The following is an 18,405-nucleotide window of genomic DNA, read 5'->3' on the forward strand; positions in this document are numbered from 1 at the left end:
AATAGTCGAGTTTGAGTTCTTAAAGGGCCAGAGTATGGTAAAAAAAAACTTTATCGAAATTGAATAACTACCTAGGCAATTTGACAGCTTTGACCATAAAAAAAATTAGGAAATTAATTTTGAATTCAAATTTTTAATTCGACCCTTGATAAACCTGCCCCTCACACTTCAGATATACTCTATATATGTGATGAATATATACAGAACCAGTACTGTTACCTTTCCTTTCCCTACACGGCAGAGTTTCTTTCCCTAGCATGGCCTGAAACAACACCGGGCCAAGGCTGCCAGGCACCCTAGAAAACCTGGCCAGTCCCATTGCCTCCCACCCTTTAGGTGTATGGGAAGGATCGCATGTGCACAGTCTCTCTCTCTAGGAGAAGGGAACAGCCCGGCACAAGTGAGTATAGTGGGGACCGGACTTGGGGTAGGTGGCAGAGAAGGGACATGCCTGGCACCTCCCCCCACAGTAGAAGTAGAGAACCGCTCGCACACCCTGGCCTTCGATCCTGAGCGCCTGGTGCACAGTGAAGGAGGAATCGGCACCCTCCAAATTCAACGTAGTAACAAAAATTTCACTTGCACTCGAAGGCTGATCAACGTAGGGATATACCCTTACACTTTATTGGCAGAAAGGTGCAATGTTTCGGGGACATCCCCGAAACGTTGCACCTTTCTGCCAATAAAGTGTAAGGGTATAGATCCCGACATTGATCAGCCTTCGAGTGCAAGTGCCTCCGCCCACAGCTTTGTGCCCTAGGCACGTGCCTCTCCTGCCTACCCCTAGTTCTGGCCTTGGCCTGAATGACCACCACCCCTTACTTCCTCTGGTCAGGGTTGCCAGGATGAATTTTCCAAACCAGCCAAAGTCAGTCCCAAAACCAGTCCAAAACTAGTCAAAAGCCACTTCAAAAGTTTCCCAAAAATAGCCTAAAATGTGCAGTGAAAAAAATCGAAATAAAATACAAGAATATATGTGAAAGTATGGCTCTGGTTAAACATGGAATCAATACCCATGCTCAGTGTCCACTCTCAAGTTCCTGGGATGACTGATGTTGCACTGCCATCTAGTCTGGACCCATGTCTCCTCTGTAGTCAAAGACAGAGTGCTGGGGGTGATGCTCCCAGCATTGTAGATAACATTTCCATATCAAAATAAACAAACAAAAAAATTAAGTAACTTTTGTCTGGAAGGGGGAATCTGAGCACTTGTAATTTCCCTTGTTTTCACTTACGTACTTAACCAAACCCTTCTCGTCTCCTTTTTTTTTTTCCTGCTGATTCAGTAACATGCTCTACTTTTCCTTCCCCCAGATGTCTTATTATATTCACAACCATGGAGAGATGCAAAAAACATGTACAGAGTTTAAGCAGTTTCTCCTGAGTTTGGTAGGTGACAAATCTAGAGGGAATTTTTTTGAGTGGAATACAGGTGTGGAATTCATTCTCTGGAAACTTGTTATTCTGAAAGCTCTGAAATACAGCAATGTAATTTTCCATAGAGTTCTATTTAAAGCACTTTGCAATAGCTGTCGGTTTCATATCTGCCTGTTATCCTTAGCACATAGATATTGCTAAAGGTCATTGGGACAGCATACTGCTCCAGAAAATTGTACAATATGATCTTATTGGCAATTGTATGCCCAAATTTAGACTGTAGTGTTCTGTACTGGGAATTTTTAGTGTTATTCACATCAAAGCGCTACTGCAATTGTGTGTGACATACTGTACACAAATGCACCAATTGCAATGGATGTTTATGGTTGTATCTGGGTGTGCGTTGGCCTAAATCTTTAATTTTGGGTGATTGGGCAATGTTTGAATTGACATTAAAGGGATCCTGTCATCAGAAAACATGTTTTTTTTCAAAACGCATCAGTTAATAGTGCTGCTCCAGCAGAATTCTGCACTGAAATCCATTTCTCAAAAGAGCAAACAGATTTTTTTTTTTATATTCAATTTTGAAATCTGACATGGGGCTAGACATATTGTCAATTTCCCAGTTGCCCCTGGTCATGTGAATTGTGCCTGCACTTTAGGAGAGAAATGCTTTCTGGCTGTTTTTCCTTCTCAATGTAACTGAATGTGTCTCAGTGGGACATGGGTTTTTACTATTGATTGTTGTTCTTAGCTCTACCAGGCAGCTGTTATCTTGTGTTAGGGGGCTGTTATCTGGTTACCTTCCCATTGTTCTTTTGCTTGGCTGCTGGGGGGAAAGGGAGGGGGGTGATATCACCCCAACTTGCAGTAAAGAGTGATTGAATTTTATCAGAGCACAAGTCACATGATTTGGGGGCAGCTGGGAAATTGACAATATGTCTAGCCCCATGTCAGATTTCAAAATTGAATATAAAAAAATATGTTTGCTCTTTTGAGAAATGGATTCAGTGCAGAATTCTGCTGGAGCAGCACAATTAACTGATAATTTTTTCCCCCCATGACAGTATCCCTTTAAAGTTAGACAGGAGGGGATGCCAGTATTGGCACTGGCCTAGCCACACGCCAGCAATGAATGAAAAGCCGATACCTTAGGGCTAGTCCACACGGGGAGATAGCCACGCGTTTGCGGTCGCGGCGACAAAGCGCCGCGCCAGTTGCCGCAGGCGACAGTTTTGTATGGGCGCCTATGTACAAACGCCTGTGCTAACCACACGAGGCGATGCGCTTTTCAACAGTCGCCTGAAAAAGCCTGGCGAGGCATTTTCAGGCGACTGTTGAAAAGCCGCGACCGCAAACGCGTGGCTATCTCCCCGTGTGGACTAGCCCTTATTATGCATCAAACTGGGTGATCCCCAGTGATCACTGATGAAGGGCCATGCGGTTCTGAAACGTTTGATCTTGTGAACTGTGTCAAGAGCACCATGGAATAAATTTTGATGCATAAAAAGGTATCGGCTTTTCATTCATTGCTGAATGTTTGAATTGATCCTGTCTTCTACATCTGGTGAAAGGTAAGAGGCAGTGCCAGAAGTGAGAGGGAAATGGTAGCAAAGTGAGGCAGACAGACAGCAGTGCTTTACAGCAATGCTGCCACCACGTGTGACGGCGACTGAAAGGGGCTGTGGGTTGGGGTGAATGCAGCTATTGGGTGCACACAACCACCCTTTATTTAGAAGTTCACGACCCCAGTATCATAGTGACATGTCGAGTCTTTTGTTCTTCCCTTAAAGGGGTGGTTCACCTTCAAAGTTAACTTTTAGTATGCAATAGAATTGCCAATTCTAAGCAACTTTTTAAATTTGTCTTCATTATTTATTTTTGATAGTTTTTGAATTATTTGCCTTCTTCTGATTCTTTCCAACTTTCAAATGGGGGTCACTGACCCCATCTAAAAACAAAAGCTCTGTAAGGCTACAAATGTATTACTATTGCTACTTTTTATTACTCATCTTTCTATTCAGGCTTCTCCTATTCATATTCCAGTCTCTTATTCAAATGAATGCATGTTTGCTAGGGTAATTTGGACCCTAGCAACCAGACTGCTGAAATAGCAAACTGGAGAGCTGCTGAATTAAAAAATAAATAACTTAAAAACCACAAATAATAAAAACCAATTGCAAATTGTCTCAGAATATCAGTCTCTACATCATACTAAAAGTTAATTTAAAGGTGAACAACCCATTTAATATTACCACTATCACCACAGCTTATCTTTTATAATTTTTATTGAACTTTACACCAACCTTCTAATGTCATTCTACCATATGTTCCCATATTAAAAGTCCTCCTTACAGCTGCCAGAAACTATGTGGGAATGTATTTCTGAAAAGTCCCTGAAACTTGTGAAGCAATTTGAGCAGTCGTTCAGAGGCAACAACGTCACAATACGCACAGACCTGGTAGAGCAACTGAGGACCACGTTGAAGGAGGAAGGGGAGAAGTTCAACTCAGACTACAAACAGAAGGAGATAACATATGCCAGCTCTGCCTCTACATTTGGGAATACAGCAGCAGCAGGAGGAGGAGGAAGGATGTCTGCTGGAGGAGGAAGGATGTCTGCTGGAGGAGGAAGGATGTCTGCTGGAGGAGGAAGGATGTCTGCTGGAGGAGGAAGGATGTCTGATGGAGGAGGAAGGATGTCTGATGGAGGAGGAAGGATGTCTGCTGGAGGAGGAACAATGTCTGCTGGAGGAGGAATGTTTGAAAGAGCTATTGAAAAGATTTTGGGAGTAGCAGCCGCCATTGCGGTTGCAGCTATAATTCTTATGCGGTAGTAAATGTGAACTATTATCTTAAATCAAACCCAGCACTCATCTGTTACCCACCAATCCTGTGCACCCATTGCTATTACAGCTTTCTATATTCTAGTACACTGTACTTTAACTCAACAAAGATCATGGATTAAGCATTTGTTCTACACCAGTGGGCTTTAGGAACAATGTCATGGTCTTGTTCAAAATGTAATGTCACTGAAAGGTAACCTCTGTTCAACCTCTCTCTTTACTAAAGCCATTTCTTTGATTCAAAATTAAAAAAGAATAGCTTGACCCTCCGACGTCTGCTTTGTGTAACTGAATTCCAGGGCTCATTTAGGCCCAGAACATTTTTCCAGTAGGGTATGGGGGGAATTATACTGCAGCACACTGCCTGTAAGCTCAGAACTACATAAAGCCTTCCATCAAGGGAGTGCTGGAACCCACATGGTCACTTGGGTGGGTGAGACGGCAGAGAGATGGGAGCAGAGCTGGATGACATGTCTGGAACTAGGTGTCCTGTAGCTTTACTGGTGCTTTCTGGCTCTTTTCTCCCTGTACTTTAATGTCTCTGCACAAGGACTATTTTCTTTTACTTTTTTCCAGTCTCACCTTTAATTTTCCCCACTCCACTCACATTACATTTTCTTAATCTGTGCCCTCTTTACTTACTTTGGGCCGACGTTATTTGGAAGAATGTGCACTTCATCTTCTACTGGACCCCAGTTGCACTTCTCGTTAGTATTTCAACAGCAAATGTCACAGTAAAGTCCCACCCTGACACAGCTGTCCAGTGTCACCTGAGCTGCACTCTTGATTGATTTACCTGCCAATACTTGGTGCATCTACCTATCTGACCAATGATGATGCAGAATTCCATAGCACTGGAGAAGTCAACAGCACAAGACAAGAAAATTAATTATGCTATAATTTTAAAGATACATCTAATTTCCTAGATAGGCAGGCTTTGGATGCAGTTGGGGTGGGGCAATTCAATCCACAGGTTAGTGGACTGGAGTGAGCAGCAGAGGGGCCATGCAGGCCAAACTGTAGGTGATGTCTGGCATGTAGACCAGGCTCTTTAAGGACTTCAGAAGCACCATAAATAAATCATATGTAACTATACACATCTTAATGGAGACATAAGTTCTAACAAATAAAAAAAAAATTAGAATATTAAATTCTTATGGTAATTGTGCTGGTTTCTGAGTTGCTGTGCAATGTGAATCTGAATTATTTACTAATCAGACTTGTATCATGACATTTACATTCAATGTTTTCTGTATATTGTGTGTCAGTCCCTAAGCTCAGGCAAGTGACAGCAGCACAGAGCATGTGCAGTGAATCGGGAGAGAAAAAGATGAGATGCTACTGGGGCATCTGTGGAGGCACAGACCTAAAGGGCTGAGGTTGCCTTGGGCTGGTATAGAATTTCAAAACATGTTGGCAAATTCACTAAAGGGCGAATTTTCGGCAGTGACCACTTCCCTGCACTTCGCTCCACTTCGCCAGGCGCAAATGTGCTACCACTACACTAATTCACTAAAATGCAAAAGTTGCGTCTCAGCAGCCGAGCACTGGTGCAACCATTTCATAGAGATCATTCGCTAGCATTCAATTCTGCCTGGCGAAACTTCATTAGCACTCTTACGCTTAGGTCAATTTGCGTAGGGCGGGTATATAGAGATATGTGAAAATGCTTGAAGTGGCCACTTATTATTAAAAATGTCCAAGGAAGCAAGATAAAGACAAAAGAGATCCCACCCTAAAACAAATGTGGCATGCCCCTCAAATTGGTTAAAAACACCAACATTTTTTTTAATTTTTATGAGTTTCCGGCTTACAGGATATGATGTCACTGAAATAAGATTGAGGAGGATGTAGCTTCATCTTATCAGTTCGCCAGGTCTAAGCTGGCAAAGGAAACTCAGGTGAAAGAGGTAACGTTCTGTAAAATTCGCACTTTAGTGAATTTGCGGATTAACGATCGTTCGTCTGAGCAAAAATTCTGCTGGCCATAGGTGGCAAAACTGCACTAGCGACAGTCTCTTTCACTAGTGGATTGTCCTCTATGTCTGTTAGTAAATTGGCGATGTCCCTGCGGATGAGATTTCTGGCAAAAAAAAATAAAAATAAAAAGTCACTTATAAATGTACCATCCTCTAGTTCTAGCATTTTGGGTTCAATCAGACATAAACAAGCATGTGCTTTTATAATACAAAACTGCTACATTTAATGGAAGAAATAATAAGCAGAGCTAAGTTATACAGTAATTCTGACAGCCCTAGGCACCTAACCGCTGTTTTTTGTGGGTTCTCTGGTGCTTGACAAGTACTGAGCTGTACGTGAAGCTTTTCCCACACTCACTGCAGGTATACGGTCTCTCCCCAGTGTGAGTTCTCTGGTGTTTCACAAGAGAGGAAGTCTGAGTAAAACACTTGCCACAGTCCGTGCAAGCAAAGGGTTTCTCCCCAGTATGGGTTCTCTGATGGTTCACAAGAGCCGACGTCTGGGAGAAGCTTTTTTCGCATTTGCCGCAGGCGTATGGCTTTTCTCCTGTGTGGATTCTCTGATGCTTCACCAGGGCAGAACTGTGAGAGAAACTTTTCCCACAGTCCCTACACGGATAAGGTCTCTCCCCAGTGTGTGTTCTCTGGTGATTTGCAAGGGCGGACTTGTCCATAAAGCTTTTTGGACACTGGGCGCATGCATATGGTTTCTCCCCTGTATGGGTTCTCTGATGTTTAAGAAGAGCTGAACTTTCTGTGAAGCTCTTGCTGCATTCACTGCAGCCATAAGGACCCTCCCCAGTGTGTATGCGCTGATGCCGTATCACATGTGACCTGCGTATAAAGCACTTCCCACACTGAGCACAGCAATATGGCTTCTCCCCCGTATGAGTTCTCAAATGAGTTAAAAGATTGGAACTCTGGGTGAAGCCTTTCCCACATTTACTGCAGATGTACGGCCTTTCCCCAGTGTGGGATCGCTGGTGCCTGACAAGGTGCAACTTACAGATAAAGCGTTTCTCGCAGTCATTGCAAGCATATGGTTTCTCCCCTGTGTGAGTTCTCTTGTGTATGACAAGCTGAGAACTGTCCATGAAACTCTTTCCGCATTTACCACAGAAGTAGGGTCTCTCTCCTATGTGGATCCTCTTGTGCCTTAAAAGATGGGAGCTACGGTTAAAGTCTTTTCCACATTCAGTACAGGTGTAGTATTTCTCTGCTGTTTGGGATTTTAGCCCAGCCATGCATTCAGCCCTTTTAGTGACTCCTTCATTCCATGCCTCTTGGTCTGATCCAATGTTACCATACACATGATTGGCTGTTGCACAGCTATCATTGCACGTTGTATTGTACAAAGATACAAGCTGCACTCTGTCTTCTCTTGGATATGCAGCCAGTTGCTCACGTGAACCGTAGAGTTTCCTACAGGTCACTCCCTCTATCTGCCAGTATTCCGTGTGAATACTCCTCTTCTGATTGGCCAAATCTTCCTGGTAAAAAGAAGTGCACGGTTCTTCCTTAATCCCGATGGATCCAGGACCTGCTGAGAGGTAATTTCAACCTTGTAAAACAATGGGCAATGGTGGCCATTGAAATTATAATTAGCAGTAGGTTGGTTTTTCTTCAACAAGAGCTCTAGGAACCATGAGGGAAAGGGGTTTATTGCTCAAAGTGTTTCATAAAGGACAAGGAAAGTCAATTATACATCACACATCCTCTCTAAAATGGTCCCCTCCCACACTTCACTACCCCACTGGCTCATACCTGATAATGAAAGGCAGAGTGCAGTGGGGTTAGCCCCCACTTGATGTACTTTGCCCAGGACAGTGATCACTGACCATGTACAGTTCAGGACCAGATCAGCTTCAATGATCATGCCCCTGCCTTCCACAGACATCGCAGCCACTAACCTTGCTTTTCTACTCTGCCTTTTTTGTACAGTTATAGCAAAAAAATTGAGCTGTACTGGGGAGTGCTTCAGGAGCTGGGTGGGGGCCTCTGCAGGGGACATTATGTATTAAATGGCTTTTCATGTGTATTACAGGACATCCCTAGTCTTTTAAAATGATTGCCTATAACGTTAGAATTCAGTAACAGGTGCAATTCTGATTCTGGGCTAGTGACACATAGGGACAGATTTACTAAGGGTCGAAGCGATTCGAAGTGAATTTTCGAATACAAAAAGTTCGAATTTAGAAGTAATTTTTTGGGTACTTCGACCATCGAATAGGCCACTTCGACTTGAAGTAAAAAAGTTCGACTTCGAAAATCAAAGTACTGCCTATGGGGACCTTCTAGAGCATTATTCTAAGTTTTTTGAAGGCGAAGTGAAATCGTTCGATTTGAACGATTTCATCATTCGATCGAACGATTTTACTTCGACTGCAAACGGCCAAATTCGATGCAAAAAAACGTTGAAGTAATCCAATTCGATGGTTGAATTTCGAAGTATTTTCAACTTCGTAATTCGACCCTTGATAAATCTGCCCCATAGCAATCAATCAGCAGGCAGCATTTACTGAACGCATGCATTTCATTGGGTTAGTAGACCAAAAGTGTTTTTTTATGCTGGCTGAAATGCATCCTATGCCAGCACTGCTGGACTGTTGAATTATTTTTTAACCTGTTACTTTTCTTGATGAATTACAATCCTAACGGACGCGGACATTTGTAGTACAACAACATTTAATAGGACGTCCCTGCAGAAGAATGATCCTTTACTATTGAACTTGAAAAGATAAAAATGCACCATCAGCATCTTTTTAAAAAACATCAAGTCAACCTGTCATCCCACCCAGTTTTAGTCATATATATATGTAACTGTTCTCCTAAAAGGAAAACTATACCTCCAAAATGAATGTTTAAAGGGGAACTCTGGCTTCCAAACCAAAATTTGATAAAGAGGCCACATAACACAGAAACCCCTAATATACACATCACAGTTACCTGTTTCTTCAAAAAGTATGAATAAATGCCATTTTCTGCTATGCTGAAATCCAGCTGTTTAACAGTTCTTCTCTTTCTGCATCATTTGAAATCCTGGCAGGGAAGGAGGGACTAAAACACTAATGTTACAAATTGTAACAACTTCTCCGCAGCTTACAAACAGCATGCAGGAACTACATAACCCACAATGCATTGCACTGGGATGTTCCTTTCCTTATTGAAATCACGTGTGCAGGGAATTGTGGGGTTTGGAGGATGCAGGCTGAGGACAGATGGCTGTTGATACAAAGTAACAGTAGTCAGCCAGCTCAGCAAAGTAGTCAGACAGATCAGCAGGAGAGCAGGGGGGCTAGGCTTAGGGAACTGCCCGAAACCATTAAAAATCATGAAAAGTCTGCATATTTTTTAATTGATGTATATCGCAAAGTTGCTTGAAATTATGTTTACTTTTCAAAAAGCTCAAGTTGTTTGTGTGGAGTTCCCCTTTAAGCAACAGATAGTTCATATTAAATTAAGTGGCATATTAAAGAATCTTACCAAACTGGAATATTTATATTTAAAATAATCTTGCCCTTTTACATCTCTTGCCTTGAACCACCATTTTGTGACGGTTTATGTGCTGCCTCAGAGATCACCTGACCAGAAATACTGCAGCTCTAACTGTAAAAGGAAGAAGTGAGGAAGCAAAAGACAGAACTCTGCCTGTTAATTGGCTCATGTGACCTAACATGTATGAATTGTTTGTGTGCACCGTGAATCCTAGAATCCCAGAGGGCAGCCCTAATTTTTTAAAATGGCAATTTTCTATTTTTGAATACCCAATGGCACATACTACTAAAAAAGTATATTATGAAAATTGTTTATTTACATGAAGCAGGATTTTACATCTGAACTGTTTTATGCACTATCTTATACCTACATTGTTTGGGGGGTATAGTTTTCCTTTAAAAGGCTGGTTCACCCTGAAGTTAACATGAAGTACGTTCTAGAATGGCCAATTCTTAGCAACTTTTTGGTCTTCATTTCGTATTTTGTATAGTTTTTTTAATATTTGTCGTCCACTTCTGAATCTTTCCAGTTTTCAAATGGGGGTCACTGACCCAGCAGCCAATAACCTATTGCTTTTTGAGGCTTCAATTTTCTTTTCTCATTTAAACCTCTGCCTCGCTGCTAGGGTAACTTGGACCCTAGCAACCAGAGAGCTGCTAAAATTCCAAACTGGAAAATTGGTAAACAAAAAGCTAAATAAACACAACTAATAATAAATGACGACCAGTTGCAAATTTAAACCATTTAAATTGCTCTGAACCTGCAAGATGGAGAGCACACCTGTAAGTAGGTCACTTTGCAGAGACAAGCATCTGAATACTCACCTCTATTTAAAGGCAGTTCATAAAGGTCCAGGCCCTGCCAAATTCTGGTTATGATTTCTGGGATCTCATGGATTAAACCTGTGAGTGGAAATGAAACATTTTAATAGATATCATAATGCTATTGCTTTTAACACATAGTGATTGGTTATTTAAATATTGGTGTGAATTGGCTGGCAAGAGCTCGTAGTACAACCAGAGGGCAAGTGGATTGTTCAGGGTCCTGGGAAGTTACATTTACAACATTTAGAAATGCAGATTTTTGACAAGCATGATCTAAAGACTTTGCATACAAGTATACTGCAATGGGAAATAAAGATGCGTGGTCGGATTTCCCAGAAATTCAGAAAACAAAATATATTAAAAGTACAAAATCATTTATTTGGATAAAAGATGGCCTAACTCGTTTCGTGCCTGTTGGAGTACTTAATCATAGGCTGATGGCCCCACCCCTGTAAATATATCTTTTATAGGTGTTGTGGCCAATCAAAAAACACCATTGAGAGACACTTACAACAACCAATCAAAAGCACCATCATTAGACCAATCACATTCATAAGAGTGTAGGATTCACAGTAAGTGAGTTATATATACATATACAGGTATGAGACCTGTTATCCAGAATGCTCGGGACCTGGGGTTTTCTGGATAACGGATCTTTCCATAATTTGGATCTTTATACCTTAAGTCTAATAGAAAATTATGTAAACATTAAATAAACCCAATAGGCTGGTTTTGCCTCCAGGATTAATTATATCTTAGTTTGGAACAAGTACAAGCTACTGTTTTATTATTACAGAGAAAAGGGAAATCATTTTTAAACATTTGGATTATTTGGATAAATTGGAGTCTATAGGAGACGGCCTTTCCGTAATTCGGAGCTTTCTGGATAACGGGTTTCCAGATCCCATACCTGCACATGTATATAAGAAAAAGGGGAAAAAGATGGGACAAGGGAAAACAATTATACAAAGTTTATAACCCAAGCTCAGACACTTATTGAAATATTTATAAACATATTCACAATATGGGAGAGTTGGCATTATAAGTATGCAGACTGCAGATTATTTTTCCACCTATGTTCATAGGGAAATTTACATATAGTAATAGCTGGAAATTTAAGGGTTGTTTTTAAGGGCAGATAGTTGATCAGGTTTATACATAATTCAAAAGAAAAAACTGAAAATCTGTGATATATTTCTAAATTGTTGGATAGATCTATACAGGGGTCTGACCTGATCAGTATATGCAGTTACTTAGAAACAAAAAGGAGAAAAAGTACCCCGTATAGTCCAAACTCAATAAATATAAAACCTTATGATTATACTTGGCTTGCGTAATCTATTTCTTGTCTTGGCAACTTTCAAATCAATTTTCAATTAATTGTTCACTAATAAAACACAATCGATTCTATTAATTAAATTAAAGGACCAGTAACATAAAAAAAAAATGTTTAAAAATTCGTTAGTGCACAATGAAAAATAAACACTAAGACAAAAGAAACTTTTAAATAGCAAAGCCTTTATTAAAAAATAACTTACAGAACGTCCACTTCCTGTCTGCTTCAGAAACGGCGAAAAGGCGACCATCCATCCTGCAACGATCAATTTCTTCTCCCTGGCTAGTCACTGACAGGCATCGCTTTCATCCACCTGCTGCTGTGTGTCTGTGGCTGCTGCTCCCGCTGTGTGCCCGTGACTGGCTGCTGACACTGCTCCCTGCGCTGACTCTGCCAAGCCGTCCCTTTCCCATGGTCCGAGCGCAGCCGACACTTCAGTACTGGTGGCGGCGTAGTGCAGGAAGCGGAGGGGTAGCGGCTGGGGCAGGGAGTGGTGGAGGCCCGGGCAGTCCGCAGCTCGGCGCTACCACCTGTGACTGCCCCAACTGCCATGAAGCTGAGGATCTGTCCCGCCGGTGCCGGCGATTCATGTGCAGCTGCTGCGCCAATGAGTGCGCAAAGCTTTCTGCAGCCAATGAGTCACTGTTGCATCAGCCTGGCGCTGAGTGTTTTTACGCCGCCACCAGTACTGAAGTGTCGGCTGCGCTCGGACCATGGGAAAGGGACGGCTTGGCAGAGTCAGCGCAGGGAGCAGTGTCAGCAGCCAGTCACGGGCACACAGCGGGAGCAGCAGCCACAGACACACAGCAGCAGGTGGATGAAAGCGATGCCTGTCAGTGACTAGCCAGGGAGAAGAAATTGATCGTTGCAGGATGGATGGTCGCCTTTTCGCCGTTTCTGAAGCAGACAGGAAGTGGACATTCTGTAAGTTATTTTTTAATAAAGGCTTTGCTATTTAAAAGTTTCTTTTGTCTTAGTGTTTATTTTTCGTTGTGCACTAACGAATTTTTAAACATTTTTTTTTTATGTTACTGGTCCTTTAAGTGATAGTTTAATAATAAAGTGCTTGGTGCCTGATAAAAAATTAATATAACCATTAATTAAATCACCCTAAAAATTATTAATCACTGATTAAAAGGAAGTGATTCCTTTATAAATGCAAAGTGCTAGTGCTTCAAAAATTACGGAGAATTGATCTATCCTTGGTATTAGTGTATAATAAATATAAAGTGTCTAGTGCTTCAATTGATTACGGTATTTCAAAATTCCTATAATTCATTAAAAAATGCCATACAAATGAAATTGATCAGATAAAACATTAAAAAGGGTAATTGATTTCCTGGAGCGCTTGAATTCATTGAAATAGATGGAAAAAAGAAAATACAGATAGTGGAGCTGTCCCAAGATCCCTGTCTCAATTTTTTCTATCTCAGGGACACCACAAAGTCAAGGCAGTCAAAGTATACTTGACTGTAGTCACAATATTATTTTAAGCTGTCTGATGGAGAGCTGTCTAAACGATAAGACTACAAATCCAGTAACCTTTAAGAGTGTAGGTAAGAGAAAGAGAGTGATGAATTCCAATGCCCCCAACAAAAATTAAGAGAAGACCCCTAGGGTACTTCCCCCAATAAACCGTTGCCCCAATTCCTATAGGGAACAGACAAAGGAAAACCTTCAGTGCTTTATTTATAGATAAAAATAAGCGCACTGAGGTAAAATAATGTATTTTTTTAAAAAAGAGCTTTTAAAACTTTATATCAGTCTTGCCAACTTGCGTTTCTAAGTTTATACATAATTGTTTGAGGTAGGTATGAGTCAGAGACAATATAATGATTATTTATTAATACAGGTATGGTACCGGTTATCCAGAATGCTCGGGACCTGGGGTTTTCCGGATAACGGATCTTTCCATAATTTGGATCTTCATACCTTAAGTCTACTAGAAAATCATATAAACATTAAATAAACCCATTAGGCTGGTTTTGCTGCCAATAAGGATTAATTATATCTTAGTTTGGATCGAGTACAAGTTACATTTTGATTATTACAGACTAAGGGGAAATACTAATGATTTGGATAAAATGGAGTCTATGGGAGACGACCTTTCCGTAATTCCGAGCTTTCTGGATAACGGGTTCCCGGATAACGGATCCCATACTTACCTAGATAGCACAAAGTCTCATAGTTGTCCAGCATCACATTGACATAAAGCAGTTTCTGCGTCTCTGCCAGATACCCCCACTCCTCCTCTGAGAAATACACTGCCACTTCATCAAACATAACCGGAGCCTGAAACACAGATTAGATGCTGTTAAATGACGTAGTCTGTGGAACAGGGATTGGGACGGAATCAATTAATCTACTGTACAGCTTCACCACTAATTTACATACTGACTCCATTGTGCTATTGCCCAAATCCCATTTTTCTTGCCCAACAAGGGACTCTGTTTCCTGTTGCCTTCTCTGCTGTTTATTTATAGCATTCTTGTGGGGGCTTGATACATTCAAGCCTTCTTGTGGGGGCTTGATACATTCTCAAGAGTCTTTAATCCCCAATGTGCGCATGTAATATAAGGTGCAAAGTTTCCTACAGGTCTATTTACCTATAAAAATCAGCCAATCAGTAGCAAACATCTTACTGCTTGTTATTGGTTTCTTTACTTGGACAAACTTTGTTCCTTTTATTACATATGGGAGGGTTTTGTCTTTCCTATTCCTTTATGATACAGTAATGTCAGTGGGCCCTAAATCCAGAGTAAGGTAACAGAGATAGGAAGGCTGATATGGCAGCAACACTTCTCAATCTCCTCACTGCTGATTCGCTCAATAGCCCCTAATTTGTTCTCTAAATGGCTTAGTGAGACTGTAGATTTGGCAAATCCTAACCCCATTAGGCTCGTTATTGTTCCCTCAGAAGCCCGTACAAACTTGCTATAACACCCAAGAACTGTCCATTTTTTCTAACCCCAGCACCAGAACCCCTAGCCCAGGAGTGCCCATACTTTACTAGTGAGGTCTACTTTTAGTGATGTTGTCCCATTATGATCTACATCCATAAAAGCATTGTTAGCATTCTGTTCCATGGAAAATATTACTTAAATAATGATTTATGAAAATGTATATTGATATATTTAACAAACAACTATTTATTATGTAACCGTAACATAAATATCTGAATGAACAGCATGAAATAGGAGGGTGATTTAGACAAGCTGTTTATTGACACTGTCTTGAAATCTACTGATCATCAGCGAAAGGTCTACTGGTAGATCCCGATCTACCTTTTGGGCACCCCTGCCCTAGCCCAATGCACTTGCTCATAATACGGTCCCTTAAATCTTGTTCCACTCTCCCAAAGACTCCAGCTTTTCTAAACCACGTTCGTTACCTTTGCTCCCAAATGGTTTATCTGCATCTTTAAGTCTTTTCAGTGCCTCCGTCATGAGCCTCAAATCCAGTCAAACGTCTGAAGGCAAACACATGTGCACATTATTAGTTGTTATTATTATCAGGTATTTATAAAGCACCAACATATTCTGCAGCACTGTACAATTTTAAGTGGACCTTTCACCCAGACATAAAAAGCTGTTTAATAAAAGTCCTTTTCAAGTTAAACATGAAATCCAAATTCTTTTTTTTATTAACGCATTCATAGCTGTTGTAAACTTGTTTAAAAATCTCAGCTGTCAATCAAATATTGTCTGCCCCGCCTCTATTTCCTTCTCTTCGCCATCTAATTGTGTAACCAGGACATGGAGATGGACATCAGGTCCCACATTCTGGTGCACAAACAAGATTCTGAAATGATACAAGGCTTGTCTTAATAACAGTGTCCACAAAATGGCTCCTGCCTGCTATAATTAATTCCCAGACCGAAGGAAACAAGATTCAAATAATTTCTAGTGTATTTGAAGTTCATTTTGCTTGACTAACGTGATAAAGTAGGATTTGGAATAATTTTTTTGGGTGACTGTCCCTTTTAAGGGTTTACACATTAAACATACCGATTCCATACAAATACTAATTAATAGAGCCAGTAGAGGGCCCTGCTCATTAGAGCCTACAGTTCAAAGGTACTCAGGGCTTAGCCAGACATACCAGTTAATTCTATATAGTAACAGCACTGTATCCAGATATACAGATATAGGATCTGTTATCCGGAAACCCGTTATCCAGAAAGCTCAGAATAATGGAAAGGCAGTCTCCCATAAACTCCGCTTTATCTGAATAATCCCAATAACAATTATATATGTTTTCTCTGTAATAATAAAACGAAGATATAATTAATCCTTATTGGAGGCAAAACCTATTGGGTTTAATGTTTAAATGATTTTCTAATAGAAGTAAGGTTTGAAGATCCAAAGTAAGGAAAGATCCTTTATCCAGAAAATCCCAGGTCCTGAGCATTCTTGATAACAGGTCACATACCGGTACCAGTTATTTCTATACAGTACTTACGCTAATAGTTATTGTACAGTGCTTTCTTATCTCAGGACAGTTCTGTTGTTTGCACAAACTTAGCCAAAGTAGTGTTGGATACATTGCTTTTAGCTGATCTGCAGAAGGTGCGTATTGACCACCTGAATCCAAGGGCCCTTATAAGTGAAAATAAAGGAGATTTAAATAAAGATATGTTTAGCAGTATGGTGGTCCTAGTGCCCCTTTAACTTCATTACCATATTTATCTTGACGTTAACACTTAGTATGTTATAGAATAGCCAGTTCTAAGCAACTTTTCAATTGGTTTTAGCATAAGGATTTATTTTCCCCACTCAAAAGTCATAGCACAACATTTGTATGCATATTTTTATTTGTATAGTGCTCCTTGAGGGCAAAGCAGTCAATTAGTAGAAGAAACAGGGGGTCATTACAATAATAAGTACAAATTTAAGTATAAAACTACAATACACATAAGTATAAAGTATAGTTGACGTACTACAGGAATGTGGAGCCTGTGGCCCTGGAGCTAAAACTCCCAGAATCCTCCAACCCATCCATAGAAGTGAGTGCACTTTGCTAATGTTGGTAACTGTACATCTAAACAGCTGGTCCACAGGTTGGACATTCTGATCTCTCGCTTAATAACTGCCAAAAATCTGAAATAGTTAAAATGATACACCACCACTACCAATAATTCTGCCATTGGCATGATCTGGCTCACTGGACATTCTAAGAGTTGTTGTCCAACTTAAAGGGATGATTAGCTTTTAGAATGTTATAGAATGGCTAATTCTGAGCAGCTTTTCAAGTCACTTTTTTATTTTTCGTATATGGTTTTTGAATTGTTTGCCTTCTTCTTCTGACGATTTCCAGCTTTCAATTGGGGGGGGGGTCACTGACCCCATCTACAAAAAAATGCTCTGTAAGGCTACAAATGTATTGTTTTTGCTATTTTGTATTATTCCTCTTTCTGTTCAGGCCTCTTCTATTTATAGTCCGGCTTCTTAAGGTGGCCATAGACGCAAAGATCCGCTCGTTTGGCAACATCGCCAAACGAGCTGATATTTCCCCGATATGGCATTTACAAGCATGGCTATATCGGGGGTAATCTGATTGTTCGGCCGAACGATCCGATTACGATGCGCAATGGGCTCATTGGGTCAAAATTAACCCTGACCAATCAACCAAACCACCAGACGAAAGATGTCGGCACACGCCACACACGATACGAAAATCGTATGAATCCTCGATTTGTACGATAGGATCTGTGTGTGTATGGCCAGCTTTATTATTCATATCAATGTATGGTTGCTAGGGGAATTTGGACCCAAACAACCAGATTGCTGAAATGTCAAACAGTAGCGCTGCTGAATAAAAAGCTAAATAACCCAAAAACTACAAATAATAAAAAAATGAAAACCAATTGCAAATGATCTCAGGATGTCACTCTCTACATCATACTAAGGGGAATTTAAATGGAACACAACCCCTTTCCATCTCTCAGGACATTATTTAAATACATCATTGTATATCCCTTATGGTACAACGTCTGTTGGTAAATGATAGTGAAATGACATACAGGTGAGAATAGCAAGAGCAGCAGGAGGGCTGCAGGGAGGACATACCAGCATTATTTATAGTTGTCAAGACCCTCTAGAGATGAAACCAATCAGATTGAACCTATTAGCACTGTTCAGCCTCTAGTTCGCTGGGGATGCTGGGAATTGTAGTTCAGAGCAGGTAAATATCCCTCCAGAAACAATACAGATCAGCCACACAGGGAGGCCTATAAAGCCTCATTGTAAATGAATGGGTATCCAGTTACCTGTCCTCTCCTTTAGCCTTTATTCCTCCAGGCTGCCAGTGCAGGGCTCAGGGGGCTCCCAGAGAGGAGGGAGTCACATAGTCACTGGCAAGGCTGACCTTCCTGCTAGTGTGGCATTGCCATGAGGAGATACCGCTTATCCGCAGCCAAACTCCCACCATCCTTCGCAGCGAGGAAGGTTTTGGGTTCGCATATAGGCAGAGAGCCTCAATCCCTCAAAGCGGTGGAAAGAACTACAACTACCATGAAGCAACGCGTCAACGGATGTTACGAAATGACT

At 40.9% G+C, this 18,405-nt stretch overlaps 2 protein-coding genes across 5 annotated transcripts in view; one reads left to right on the forward strand and one right to left on the reverse strand.

The window, feature by feature from the left end:
- The window catches only part of LOC108710333 (RING finger protein 112), a 50,917-nt gene extending 46,703 nt beyond the window's left edge, over window positions 1-4,214 (forward strand). Inside the window, exons 12-13 of the mRNA XM_041585608.1 lie at window positions 1,315-1,389; window positions 3,723-4,214. Of these exons, the coding sequence (XP_041441542.1) occupies window positions 1,315-1,389; window positions 3,723-4,214 (567 nt within the window). The remainder of the gene's footprint in view (window positions 1-1,314; window positions 1,390-3,722) is intronic.
- A 2,190-nt stretch (window positions 4,215-6,404) lies between these two features.
- On the reverse strand, window positions 6,405-18,345 carry LOC108711634 (zinc finger protein 436). Of its 4 annotated transcripts, none has more exons than XM_018253557.2 (6): window positions 18,126-18,345; window positions 16,319-16,455; window positions 15,249-15,326; window positions 14,023-14,149; window positions 10,522-10,599; window positions 6,405-7,745 (listed from the first exon to the last, which is right to left on the reverse strand). In XM_018253557.2, the coding sequence occupies exons 3-6, from the start codon at window positions 15,273-15,275 to the stop codon at window positions 6,478-6,480; spliced, it is 1,500 nt and encodes a 499-aa protein (XP_018109046.1). In that variant the 5' UTR covers window positions 15,276-15,326; window positions 16,319-16,455; window positions 18,126-18,345; the 3' UTR covers window positions 6,405-6,477. The 4 variants fall into 4 exon arrangements, with proteins under 4 accessions (XP_018109046.1, XP_018109047.1, XP_018109048.1 ...); XM_018253558.2 differs by lacking the exon at window positions 18,126-18,345 and adding an exon at window positions 17,926-18,066; XM_018253559.2 differs by lacking the exon at window positions 16,319-16,455 and having other exon boundaries at window positions 6,405-7,742.
- Window positions 18,346-18,405: the final 60 nt, after the last annotated feature.

The sequence above is a fragment of the Xenopus laevis genome, chromosome 3L, assembly GCF_017654675.1.
Source record: "Xenopus laevis strain J_2021 chromosome 3L, Xenopus_laevis_v10.1, whole genome shotgun sequence".
NCBI lineage: Eukaryota > Metazoa > Chordata > Amphibia > Anura > Pipidae > Xenopus > Xenopus laevis.